Below are 13,573 nucleotides of genomic sequence, written 5' to 3'. Positions count from 1 at the left end.
TCATGTTTTCTTTTCTTTTCTTATGTTTTTGGCAGCCCAATGGTAGCAGTCAAGGCAAGGTGCACAATCCATTCCTTCCTACCCCAATGTTGCCGCCGCCACCTCCTCCACCAATGGCCAGGCCTGTGCCTCTGCCAGTGCCAGACACAAAGCCTCCAACCACGTCGACAGAAGGAGGTGCCGCCTCTCCCACTTCACCAAGTAAGTACAGCTGCAAGGAGGAAAGGAAAGGGCTGACTAGTATAATTGCAGCTTCATTATCCATTTGTTCTGGAAAGGGAATCAAAAATGCAGTAACAACATTCCTGCCATTAAACTCACCTACTTAGTGCACGCTAAGAGCACACATTAAGGCCACAACAGCAACAAAAAGCAAACATTAATTCCTTCTGGACAGAAGTAAGATAGATTCCCAAAACTGTTTTTTTGCTTTGGTAAATGTTTTATAATATCCTATGCCTCACGAAGATACAGCACGGCTTTGGAGTGTGTTTAAAAATAACAGCAGATGAATTTAATATGTTTTTTTTTGTGTTTCTTTTTCCCTTGCTATTAATTCTTTATTATATTAATTGTCACACGGAAACATGATATAGTCAAGAAGCTTGAGATATGGTTAACCTGGGTTTTGGGGATTTTGTTTGATAATTTCTGGATTTTTGGTTATGTTGATTTTAAAAACTTTTTGACAGTATTCTTTATGTAAAATTCTTTATCATCATCAGCACCACCGCCTCCATCATCATTATCATTGGTTTTAGTTACCTTGCAGCAGAGATCTAAGCATGATCTAAATCATTCATACAGGTGGCAGTGATAGTGGGCTCTTCTGTTCTACAGCAGTGGCAATACAGTGGAGTAATATTTGCTTCTAGAAGCAGCTTTGACTCATTACACATGTTCACTATTTAATTCCAAGGATATTTTGTTGCAGAAAAGCAGGAGCTGCTTTAAACCACAAAGGAAAACTCTTCACTGAGCGAAGGCTGCGATTCTGAATGGTCCTTAGAAAACAGAATAGGACTCACTTCTGTGTAAAGAAGTTTAAAATCTCCCTTTGCTACTCAGTAAGGGAGCAGCAGCTTTAGCCTTGCCATGGAGATGCAGAATTATGAGACTGCTGTGAAGTTGCACACTTCTTAGGGGCTGTGTGGACCCACAGATGGAATTCTGTTTTCACCCCATTGAGCAAAAGTAGCATTACTGCAGCACTAAAGAATCATAGAATTGTAAAGTCGGAAGGTACCACAAGGGACATCTAGTCCAAACTCGTGCAATGCAGGAATCTTTTAGCCCAACATGGGGTTCAAATCCCTAATTATTTTTATTATTATTTTATTACCGTATTTACTTGAATCTAATGCTCACCTTTTTTGGGCCAAGTTACGTTGCGAAAATTAAGGTGTGCATTAGATTCAACGGCACATTCACATTCACCAGCAAATACTTTTTTTGGTTTCAAGGTTCTGAAAATTAAGGTATGCATTAGATTCAATGGAGCACTAGACTCAAGTAAATACAGTATTTATGCCCCACCCATCTGGCTAGGTTTCCCCAGCCACTCTGGGCGGCTTACAGCCTCTATAAAAAACTGTAGCACATTAAAAACTTCCCTAAACAGGGCTGCCTTCAGATGTCTTCTAAAAGTCAGATAGTTGTTTCTTTCCTTGACATCTGATGGGAGGGCGTTCCACAGGGTGGGTGCCACTACCGAGAAGGCCCTCTGCCTGCTTCCCTGTAACCTCACTTCTCACAATGAGGGAACTGCCAGAAGACCCTCAGAGCTGAATCTCAGTATCCAACCCTGAGATTAACACTCTCATTCTCTACCAACTGAGTTATATCTTTTATTTGACTGCAGTCTGGAATCAGCATAAGAAACTATGTGTCATCCAGGTCCAACAGTTGAGTTGTTAGCTGAGCAAAGAAAGGATAAACCACAGCCTCTTCATTGAAGCCCAATGTTCTTTGCAGTGTAACACATTAGCTCTCAAATGTGTCTAGGTCCATATGAGTAAATAAAGAATTCCCGCATGTTGGCTTTATTTTTATTTTCCTCTCCAAGTGGGTGTAAACTGTTAATCATATACTAACAACAGGAAGATTTAAAAAGCACTATTTAAGCTGAGATAAGCACCTACTTTGGCAAGCAGGAAGATGATGGTCATGTCTTCCTAGGGCTATCTAGTAAAAGTTTATCTAGCTGAAGGATTTTTTCATACTGGGCTAATGTGGGTGAATCCTGGGTACATAATAATCTGCTTGAAATATTATTGTGTCTGCCTGTGGTGAAACATTTGTGTGAAGCAGCCACTTGCAAAGCCATCAGAATATATCTTTTCTTCATGCATAGCTTGGGTTTTCTTGATACAAGAGTTTTATTTTGCTCTGTTTTATGCATAGGCCTGGAGAAGTGGGTTTTCACATGTGCGTATATAAAATAGACCCAATTTACAAAATACCTAATAGCACAGTTTTGTGACCTGCATAAATTCAGCCTGTTTTCACATTGTCCACAATTTATTTCAGCTTCTGCTAGTTGTTTAGGCACGAAGCTATGCAAGACCTGAAATCCCACTCTTTGTAGTCCTTATTAGTTCCCTTTTAGCTTCTTGAATTTCACCATGCAAATTTCCAGACGTGTCTTCATTGCCGTTATGAGCAAGAAACTCAAGTTTTAAATAAATAAATAAATAAATAAATGATTCCCAGGATGCTGAATTCTACAGTCCAGACCAATTTCCATAGTTGAACAGCTGTAGAGTCTGATGCAAGGATACAGGCTGCTCCACATTTACCTCCTGAGAATCTTCCTGCGAGCTGCAGGTGGGAATTTCCCATAATCACAAACCAGTAATAAATTAACATTGGACATAGTAGATGTATCACGCAGAAGAGGAAAATTAAAATCAGGTGAGCGGATAGAATCTGCCACCAAAGCCAGCAGATCTGTTTACCAGACACTTGCCGTTTGTCTCTTAGAAGAATATGGTCTTCTTCCACAACTGTAAAATGCTGCTGACCTTTCATTTCCTTTATGCAGGGGCCTTGGTACTTAAAGCACGTTCCTGGCACAAGCCCATTTTCTTATGTTTGCAGCATGCTTTATGGTAGAAGGTGTTGATCTAGTGCAAAATTGTGGTCTTTCAGATGTGTCCTGTCAAGTTCTGTTGTTTGCATCTTAGTAAAAAAAAGTGTTTGAAGGGAGTTAACTGTTAGCACCAGTCATATCAGAATAGTGTAGCTATTCATATCATACATACCTTCCTTCTTGTGAGGAAGAAGATGCATGCTGTATTAGATTACTGCTGCCTGGAATTCTGCTTTGCCAGCATTTATCCTTGTTGACTCTCCAGTTCTTTGACAGTAATCGTTCTCCCAGAAAAGTAAGGAATTTGAAGACTACCCTTCACACCACAGAAAATTAGAAGTAATTCATACTGAAGAAGTTGCTTGTGACTTGCACCTTTCTGTATACTGAGTTCAGACTTCAAGTTTGATATTGCAGACTCTGATAGGTAATAACTCTAGAAGGCCTGAGGCAAAGATCCTTCCTAGTTCTGCTACGTGGGATAATTCAGCTAGGAATGCCATCCGTTGCACTTGATATTATATGCATAAAACAGATGCTGTTCCACTGAGCTATGGCTTCTCCCTATTGCATAGCAAAAGGAAAGATGGGTCATATACTCCTAATAAAAACAGAAAATACAGGTATTTCTATTGCATCACAGCAACACTAGAGCTATGTGTCTATCGATCATCTCACACAGCTTAGAAGGCAAAATATACTTAACCTTCAAAGACTTAGTGCAGATCAGTATTGTTGACTTCATTGACTTGTGAGGTCGGTAATTACCTGAAGTCTGAAGTCAGTAATTCCTTTGTTACCTGAATGGTGCAGGAGACACTATGGTGATGGGAAGGTTTGGAAATGGTAAAGCCTGTAAATTACATTTCCTTTTTGTCTTGTGTCTTTTTATTCCTGTTTTTCTAATAATCATGCCTTTTGAAGCATGATCTTGAAGGTAAAGAAAGTTTGTGACTTTGATCTCCAAGTGTAATGTTAAAAATATATTCATTTCAGAAGCTTTGTTCAGATGGGCCAAAATTGCTGCTGTGTGAATGGTCTGAGACCATTTGCTCTACATTTCCTTTTTGTTAGGAAAGCCTAATACGATAGACCATGTTTACAGTATGGCTGTTAGACACATTCAGAAATAGAAAAAGAGTTTCTAAAAAGAAATAATTAACATTTGACTTCAAAATTTGCTATAAACTTATTGCTATATATGCAATAATTATCTGGAAACTTATATAAAAATGTGACTTACAGCACCTGTGGTCAGGAGACAATAAAGCCCCTTCTAAACATTGACTCCTGAAGAGCATTTAAGCACTGCAAATAAGATTTTGCCCTGTTCTCAACCAGCTCTTCTGTTCCATTGCAAGGGGATGCTTTGCAGTTGATTGAGGTGGGATAATGTGCCTTAATAGAACAGTATAGAATATACCATAGTACAGCATTCTGCAGGTAGATCATAGTGCCTTCTGTTCTACCATGTCCCATTGTTTTTTTCTGATGCTGGGCAGATTCACAGTTCTCCTGACCTTAAGGACAGGAAGTCTACTCTGGTTGGCAGTGTTTCTCTGATTTTAAGCAGAACTTTCACATTGCATGTGAAATACATAAGGAAGCTAGATTGATACTGTACACACAACATACTATGTGCGTTATCAGACATCATGTGTGTCTAATTCTTGTGCTAATGCTTTTTTAAAAAAAATGTAGTTCCATTGAAATGTATTGTTTAATGGGACATGAACAGTTGGCCATCTGTCCAATAGTACTCTGATGAAAAGCTCACACAAAATCATGGCAGTTCTCCAACAACTGTATATTGGCTGCTTAATCACACTGCATCTTTGGATGACTTAACTAACCTTCTGTAAGGCTTACAGCACAATCCTTGGTGTGTTTACTCAGACGTAAGTACCGTTATGCACACTGGGGCTTTATCTCAGGTGAGAACACATAGGATTGCACCCTGTGCCTGTTACTTTGAAAGCTATGGGCACCATCTTGTTAATATCAACAATTATATTAGTAGAAAGTGATATAACTAAGTGATATAACATGGTCTCCATAGAATGAATGGTTTCCTTTCTTTTAAATTGTTTGTTTTTCATAATTATTTCACTAAAGTTTGTGTGTCTTACTCCAGATATATTTTTTTACCATGCCATTTTGTGTTGATAAGAAATACTGTTTCTTATTACCCAATTATGTCCATATTTATATTGCCATCATTCAAAACCCAGTTTCCCCAAGTCAGATTCTTGACCCCTCCAATGTGAGCTCATTTCTGTGTTCAGCATTTGTTTAGGTGGCTCCAAGACCAGTGTTGTTTTTGGTGTTGTCTGTCTGTGATCTAGTGCTGCTTCCTGAACGCATGTGTCCCTTCCCTTCACAGCCTACTCGACACCCAGCACCTCCCCTGCAAACCGATTCGTCACTGTTGGACCACGGGATCCAAGCTTTGTAAATATCCCTCAACAGACACAGGTGGGAAGCTTTCGACTTCTGCTTTGTTTGCTGTGCTGCTTGTTAACTCTTTGGTGCACTTTGGTGTTGCTACGGAAAGTGACGTGTGTCTCTCCACCAGTCAGTTCATCTTCATGGTCTGAGTAACAGTGAAATGTCATTGCCAGTATTTGTTTGTATGTTTTGTTTTCCAAAAAATCTTGTGGCAACAATGCTACAATCAAATTCAATCTTACAAACTTTAATTCTGTCTTTCTGACACTCACAATTTTCTTTCTGACACACAGAATTGTTTATTTCTGCAGCCCACTTTTTCAGGGTCTTTTATGGCAAGCCAAGACATTGGTCACTTGTGGTCACTTCCACAAGGGAAATCAAAATGTATAGAATATCCCGTTCTCTACACTTACATCACATGCCATTATACGTGTTCAAACACTAATCTTTCCCTCTTTCTAAGCTATACCATGCCCACTGTTTTCTTGTGCAAGAGGGACTTTGTATCTTCAAGAGAAGAACCCCAGGGCCATTTTTTCTCTTTGATAAACATGACAGTCAGCAGCTGAATTTATTAGATCATTCAAATTAATAGCCATATTTTAAAAGCAGCTGCTTCATGCGTCATAGGCTGTGTTAACCCAAATTTACAGATTATTTTTTAAAATTGTTTTTAAAGCCCTCAAACTGAGACATATATGGTTATATCCAAAGTAGTGCCAATGGAGTGCCACTGTTACAGCCCTACTTCAGTTTTGTCTCCTTCTGTTCTGGAGCTGGTTTTGAGGACATGTTTGGGGCTGCCAAGGAGAAGAGGTGAAAGCTCTCTTCTGCTAGTTCAAACCTCTTGCTCCAGTGGAATAGGAGTGATGGATAGCGCCCAAAACCACATTATTAACAACATTTCTAAAAACTAGCCTAAGGCTAGCTATAGGCATACGTACTTTGGAAATATGTCCAGATAATTGAAACATACTTCTGATTAAATTATACTTAAATGTACTTGGGAGTTTGAGCTTGTTCCAGCACCTTGTCAGTTAGGCCAGGTGATACTCAGAGCAGTTTCTAAAGGCTTTATTACATATGGAAGTGATGTTGCCTTTGACAGTCCTAACCCAGTGGATCAAGAATTCATTAGAGGAAACAGAGCACAGAATCTAGGTTGAGATGGAAGATAATGGTTTTGCGTTCTGGTGCTTTCGCCAAGATTCATGATTTCTCGACTGCACAGAAAACCCATAAATTATCAGACCAAGCATCTTTGTTGCAGCTGCTGTGGCACTTGCACAGCAATAAAAATTCCACAAGCAGTTCCTTATACACACACATCCCTCCCAAAGAGTCATTTCTGGTATTTTCTAATTTTACCCAAAGAAGAGGAAGGTTTGGCTACTACATAAAATTAGAGAAGCCCCGTTATAAAATACCTACATACTCTCGTGTGTGTGTGTGTGTGTGTGTGTGTGTGTGTGTTTTATACAGGAGATAACTTGACCCAAGATTCCCTGGACATTTTTACCCAACTGGTTTGCTATACTGATATTCAGTATATGTATTTAGGGAGTAAAAAGTTTCACAAAGACCTCAGTGCTGCTCAGTGTAACATATTGATGCATACAGAGTATATTCAGAACTTTAACAAAGGAACTGAGGAAAGAATTTTGGAATACATCTGATTTCTACAGGTGGGAGAAAAATTATTTATGAGACTGGGATCATAGGAGTGGCTAACAGAACACAAAGTTACCTCAAAGATATTGTGGAGGTCAAAGAAATGTCTTTAAAGATTTTGTTTCCAGTGTCAAGTGGAACATAAAAGTGAAAAACCACCAAGAGCATCAAGAATTCAGCCAACACTAGTTTGACCCCAGTGAAGTTGGAATAACCCTACCCTACTAAGACATTTTTTATAGCTGAATCAGAAGCTTGACCATTTTTTAAAAAAACTAATCTTAGACAAGGACACTGAATGTGCTTTTTCTGGGCCATTTCAAATTCCCAATTGTCAATTACGAAAATAGTTGTTGGCAGTTTTGTTAGCGACTAATTTGAGCCAGATGTTGAAAAATATTAAGGCTGTACTTAATATCCCATAATCATGAGGAAGGGAAGAATTAACAAGAGGAATTTGTGTTTAGGACAACCATAGCTTTTATTTAGAATGTTGTAATGGTTACCGTACAATGTTTTAAAGGTCAAGAGCAAGAAGCATTTGGTTTCATTTGACAATTGAAATTTCAAATATAATCATTTACCATGAAGACCTATGACAAACTGCAATTCTGTTCTTCCTCCATAAAATTGAAACATACAGCATGGACCAAATAGCACCTACTACAATGTCCTTATTCTGTTGCCATTTTCACACATGGAATACAGTCTGTGTCCAGTGGTCTTAAATACTATTTTCTGGTAAGATGACAGTTCAACTGTTGTTTAGCTTAGTGTGGAAAGTAGTTTGTGGGAAGCAGCTTACCACTGAGTTGTGCCGATATTCACCATGTCACTGCAAAACACCCCCTCCCTTTCCTGGTTTGCAGGTCTGGTGACAATTACCAAAGCCACAATAGCAAATTGTGACATGTAGCAACATACTTGTATGGAGAGTAGCCTGCAGAAACTTACCTTAATTGTGGCCCTTGCAACAAATTCACCACCATAAGCTTACTGCACTCTGAGCCTACCACATCTCATGTTACAAACTATAGCTATTAGAGCAGTGGTGGCTAATCTGAGTCTTCCATATGTTGTTGCACTTCATCTCCCATCAGCCTCAGCCAACAGAGCCAAAAGTCAGAGGTGATACAATACTTCAATGTGATAGCACCCTACTTTGGGGGGCTCCCTTCCCAATGCTAGGCTGGCCCCTTTGCTGTGTTGGTTTTGGCACCTGCTAGAAACCTTTTTGTTTCCGCAAGCTGCCCCAAGCATGTAATTTTATTAAAGATAATGGTTTTAGGATTACTGATTTTAATTCATTTTTGAAAAATGTATATATATTGACTTGGTTTGTTTTTATTGGTACTTTCAATGAATATTTTAAATTTCCCTTTGTAGTCCCCTTAGAGGACTACAAAACCCCTTTGTTTTAATTGAGTAAGCAGTATACAGACTTTGTTAAATAAAATTTTAAAAGGGCCTGTAGCAGTTCAACAATGTCTAGAGGGCCCCAGGTTTGCCACCCCTCCATTGGGGTATAACTTGCTGGTGTGGAAGGTGTCATAACGGGACTGCTCTCATGGATGAGTGGACCTTATCGTTCCCCCAGCTTGAGGTGAGCTGATACAAGAGGTTAAAGATGGTCCGTTTGAGAAATGGCTTTTCACAAGCAAGCAAACAGTAGCTGCAGTTCATCACACAGAAAACTGCAAGTTGTATCATGTTCACAAAGCATGTGAACTTACCCTCAGTAATGAAATCGATATATTCCAGGACTCAGACTGTGAGAGCACTGTCTGCTTTCTTGCTGACTTCTCCATTTGCACTGTTTGGTAAGGGCTCTCCTTTATAGCTACATGGATAGAAGTGGTTAAACTGTGTTGGATTTCAAGCCTTCTCCGCATTGAACAAGGTCACAGAAAGTACACCAGCAACTCGGAGAATATTTTAACTCTTCAGGGTCTGTTTTTATTGGTTAGGCAGTAGAAAGCCGCTTGGCTGTCTGCTTTTCCACCGCTCAGCCTCCCTTCAAGTACCTCCTATTTAACAGATGTACAAGAAAAGTTTTCACATGCTTTTACATTTAAATTGTAATGTTTATTTTGTGGCCTCATAACTTTAAGCAGAGAGGTATTTTAAAGCAAGCTGTTTGAACCTACAGTCCTGTGCTCAGTTATTCAATACTTCAGCAGCCCTGTGCGCACTTACTTTGAAATAAGCCCCATTGAATTTTATTCTGTTTAAACAGACGTAAGTCCCTTTGATTGTATGGGGCTTCCAGATCAGATTGCTTAGGATGCTATAATTTTCATATTTGTTCTTACTGTTTAGGGGTAGACAAGACAAACCATATTTCCATTGGTCCGATTTTAACAATTCATTGTAAATTTGCCTTCAAAGAGCAAGACACTAAGTGTTTGAGCACTAATGGCTGCAATTGTAAACAAACTGACGCAGAATTAACAAAATTATGAACATGATAGTAATCAATAGTGCATATTTCTATTGACTAGATAACCTTGGTATGATTAATTGTTTTGGTTAAGATTTAAATAATTTAATTTTGAAATTTGGGGTAAAACGAAAATCTGCAAGCAGTTTATCTTGAGTTTTAAGTTATACCAGATATTTCCTTTTAGTACAACATCTAAATTCAAAATGGAGATGTTCTCTTTCTTCCAAACCTTGCAAATAATTGAGGGGCTGGGGTTGCTGCAGATTTCAATTAAGGGATGTGTGAGAGAAATTGTATGTGTGAGAGAGAGGAGGGGAGAGAGAGAGAGCTGTCTTATTTGTAAAGGAAATACTATCCCATGTAGATAGTCATCCACTGAAAATATTCAGTCCACTTTCCCCTGACATCTAATACCAAGGAATGTACCACATGCAACCCAAGTGATATTGGAAGTGTTGCAACTCCTTTATAGAAAGTCAAGCGGAAATGGCAGACTCTCCAGTTACTGAGTCCTAAACTACAGACTCTACCTTGACTGCCCCCCTCCCACAGCATGTTCATATGGAATAGTGATTTATGTGGTCCTTCTCCACCAGGCCATCAGGAACAGCTGCATGGACAGTCAACAAGACACTGAAAAATCCCCACGTTTTCTATCGCTTGCTTCCTTGGTTTCTATCTCACCATGAGATTAGGAACATACGATGCATCACATGGCCCTACTCTCACTTTCTATCCTTTCTAAATTCCAGCACAAGAATAAGTACTTCTGGAGCTGATGTTTCTGTCTAGCTTGGTCTGTGAGGGCTTAGACATTTTTCTCACCTTGGGGAAGCTACTAAAGGAAGTTTGATACCACTGTGGAGTTTGCAGCCAACTCTTTGGAAATGGGAGGAATATGAACTTAGTCTATATATAAAAGGTGCAGGGAAGATATATGCCACAAATATCTTTGAAAATAATAACACTTGGGATTAATTTTATGGGCAAGTGCCCCTTCTTTCAGAGCAACACTCATCACCTTTTTTCTTGATTGGAGCCAGCTTAATTGCCGACAGTTAAACTATTCAAGTTTTCTTTATTATTGCCCCATTCACCTTCCCACTCTGTTTGGTTGGTAATGTGCCTATAAAATATTTTTAAAAATATATGTTAGAGTAAGGCACTTGATTTGAAACCGGATTCTGTTAGCCTCCTATATAATTAAACTCGAAGAGTCTTCCCCCTACCCCAAAGCATGGGCGTAGCCAAGGGGGAGCACCGCCCCGCCCCCGATCAAGTAAAACAATGTAATTACTTAACTGACCAATCACATTGGTTCTGCCCCCCCAACAAAGATCCTGCCCCATCCAGCAAAGTCTCGCTCCCCCCCCCCAACAAAAATCCTGGCTACACTCATGTTTCTAAGCTGGCTTTATGTTTTTCAAGCAGCTTTTCCTTTCCCCCCCTTTTTCCCTTTTTTGGTTACTGCAGACATTTATTTGTATAGCAAATTAGGAACAATAAACTTCTGTCTGATTTATTGTGTGTTACCTCAGTTGGTTAGGATGTAGTGCTGATAACGCCGAGGTTGTGGATTCTGTTTCCCTATGGTCCATCTGCATATTCTTGCATTGCAGGGGGTTGGACTTGATGATCCTTCCAACTCTATATTCCAATCTATATTCCAGCCTATATTCAATGATTGTGAAGGTTGGAAATGAGCAGATATAATGAATGGACCAATTTCTTCCAAAGTAATTCTCCTTAGGCAGCCTAAACCTCTCTTAACTAAATTATTATTTTTACAAATAACGCACTCAGTTTTGTATTGTTAATATGTGGCAAATACTCAGGTATTTGTCAAAGCTTTGTGCAGGATAAGAACTTGATTTAACTGCACATAGACGCAGGTATCACTAGCAGCCCCGAAAATAAATTACTATTATTATTAAAACTTAATAGTCACATGTCCCTAAGTGACTTATATTTAAAACCATAAATCCATAGGAGCTTGGGCAGCACACTAACACTAAAACAGAATCAACTTAGTCAAGCAAGGGCCTGGGCAAAAGGTAAATCTTTACCTGATACAATACAGAGATATCAGTAAAGATGCCAGGCAGAGCATTCCACAGATGAGGAGCCACAACAGAGAAGGCCCTGTCCCTTATCATCCTGAGAGGATGGATCTGAAAGGGGCCTCAGATGAAGATCTAAGGGTCCAGGTAGGTTAATATTGGGAGAAGCATTCCAGAAGTTATTGCAGGGGCAGACTTCGTTAATATGGTGTCCTGAGCAAGGACCCCTCCCTCTGAATATATCTTATTTTTGCAATAACTCCTTTTTTTGTGCCCACTCATCTCAGCACCCGGGGGTGGAGGACGACCACCAGCACTGACCTAAATCCATTGCTGTTATTAGAGTCCTGAGCCATGAGGAGCTTTAAAGGTCAAAATCAGCAAAATTGAACTCAGGAGTGTACGTCAGCCAGTGTAACTGGAATAGAATGGATGCTTTATTATCTGTTTTATTATAACACAGTTGGGCAAGCTGTGTTCTGCACTAACTGAAGCTTCCAAACCATTTTCAAAGGCAGTCCCACATAAAGCACAGTCCAGTTCTGAGCTTACCAGAGCATAGATGAGTAAAGTCAAATGATCTCTGCCCAGATAGGGTCATAGCTTGGGACACCAGCCTAAGCTAGCAGAGAACACTCCACAGTACCAAGCCCACCACTGCCTCAAGTGACAGAAGTGGATCCAGAAGAACCTCCAAACTAAGAATTTCAGAGTAACTGTGACTCCCATCTAGGGCAGGTCACATAGCACCCAGCTAGATAGAGGAACCACCCACTAACGACATCTCCGTTTCAATTTATTGGCCACCATTCAGTCCACTATCATAACCGAGCACTAATTTAAGTACATCCACTGCCTCACCTGAAGAAGATGAAAAGGAAAAACAGCTGTGTGAGAGTAGCATAGTGATTCCCAAACACTGTGTGAATCCACAGTTTCAAGTAGATAAGAAACTTACTTTGGTGTTTGCCTTCGGAGCCAACAGCCCCCTTACCACAGCAACACACGGGGACAGCTAGATCTTGGTTATAGAGCCTGCAATGTGCTTGAAACGGGTCTCCAGGTAGGGCTCAGAAACACCCCTATATGAAAGCCTTGAGAGTCACAGCCAGTCCCTACTGGGCAAGGTAAACCAATAGTTAAATTGCCAAAGGACACAGAATTTGCCATTGGTTCATGGAGATTCAGAGACACAGACCAAACCCCAAAAATGATGGTGCAGGATATGAATGATGATCAGGGTTTTTCCCCCCCTAGAAAAAGAGGTGGGGGAATTTGCTGAGCACCCACCCAAAGTTGAGCTTTTTTTGGGGGGGAAAGGAGCAGCCAAAGTTGTTGAGCACCCACCTTCTGCCAACCTCCACCTCCACCTACACAGCCACAACTGTGACACCAACACAATCATGGCTCTGCACAGCCCCAACCTCAAAAGCTGCCAGAACGCATCAAAGAGGTGCCAGAACTCAGTTCTGGTGAGTTCTGGCTTGAAAAAGTCCTGAGGATGATGAAGCATTTAAAGGAAAGAGACCCTACCAGGGATAAATGTGGAATAACATTGGGAAGGGCTGTGGCTCGGTGCTGGTGCATTGGCTTTCTATACAGAGTCCAAAGTTTGATCCCTGGCATCTGTAGGACTGGATATATTCCCTGTCTGAAATCCTAGAAGGCAGCTGTCTGTCAGTGTAGACTGTACTCATCTAGCCACATCAGGCAGCTTCTGGTGTCCCTTTGTTCCTATAGCACTAAAGTCAGATTTATAAGAAAGTAATGGGTAGCTTTTCTGTTTTCTTCTGCTTTCTGTTTTCTTTCATATCTTAAATTGTGCCTGTGGTATTAGTAGTGAATATAATCGGTTGT

The 13,573-nt window shown here is 40.1% G+C and overlaps 1 protein-coding gene across 17 annotated transcripts in view; it reads left to right on the top strand.

The window, feature by feature from the left end:
• Window positions 1-13,573, top strand: part of NFIA (nuclear factor I A) — a 406,395-nt gene that overhangs the window by 365,547 nt on the left and 27,275 nt on the right. For 13 of the 17 annotated variants that reach the window (XM_083621276.1, XM_083621262.1, XM_083621274.1 and 10 more), the window contains 2 exons: window positions 36-201; window positions 5,475-5,566. In XM_083621276.1, coding sequence (XP_083477402.1) covers window positions 36-201; window positions 5,475-5,566 — 258 coding nt within the window. The remainder of the gene's footprint in view (window positions 1-35; window positions 202-5,474; window positions 5,567-13,573) is intronic. The other 4 variants (XM_083621271.1, XM_083621267.1, XM_083621270.1 and 1 more) reach the window with 1 other exon arrangement.

The sequence above is a fragment of the Podarcis filfolensis genome, assembly GCF_964270895.1.
Source record: "Podarcis filfolensis genome assembly, chromosome: 6".
Taxonomy (NCBI): Eukaryota; Metazoa; Chordata; class Lepidosauria; order Squamata; family Lacertidae; genus Podarcis; species Podarcis filfolensis.
This window is presented reverse-complemented; position numbering and strand designations above follow the sequence as displayed.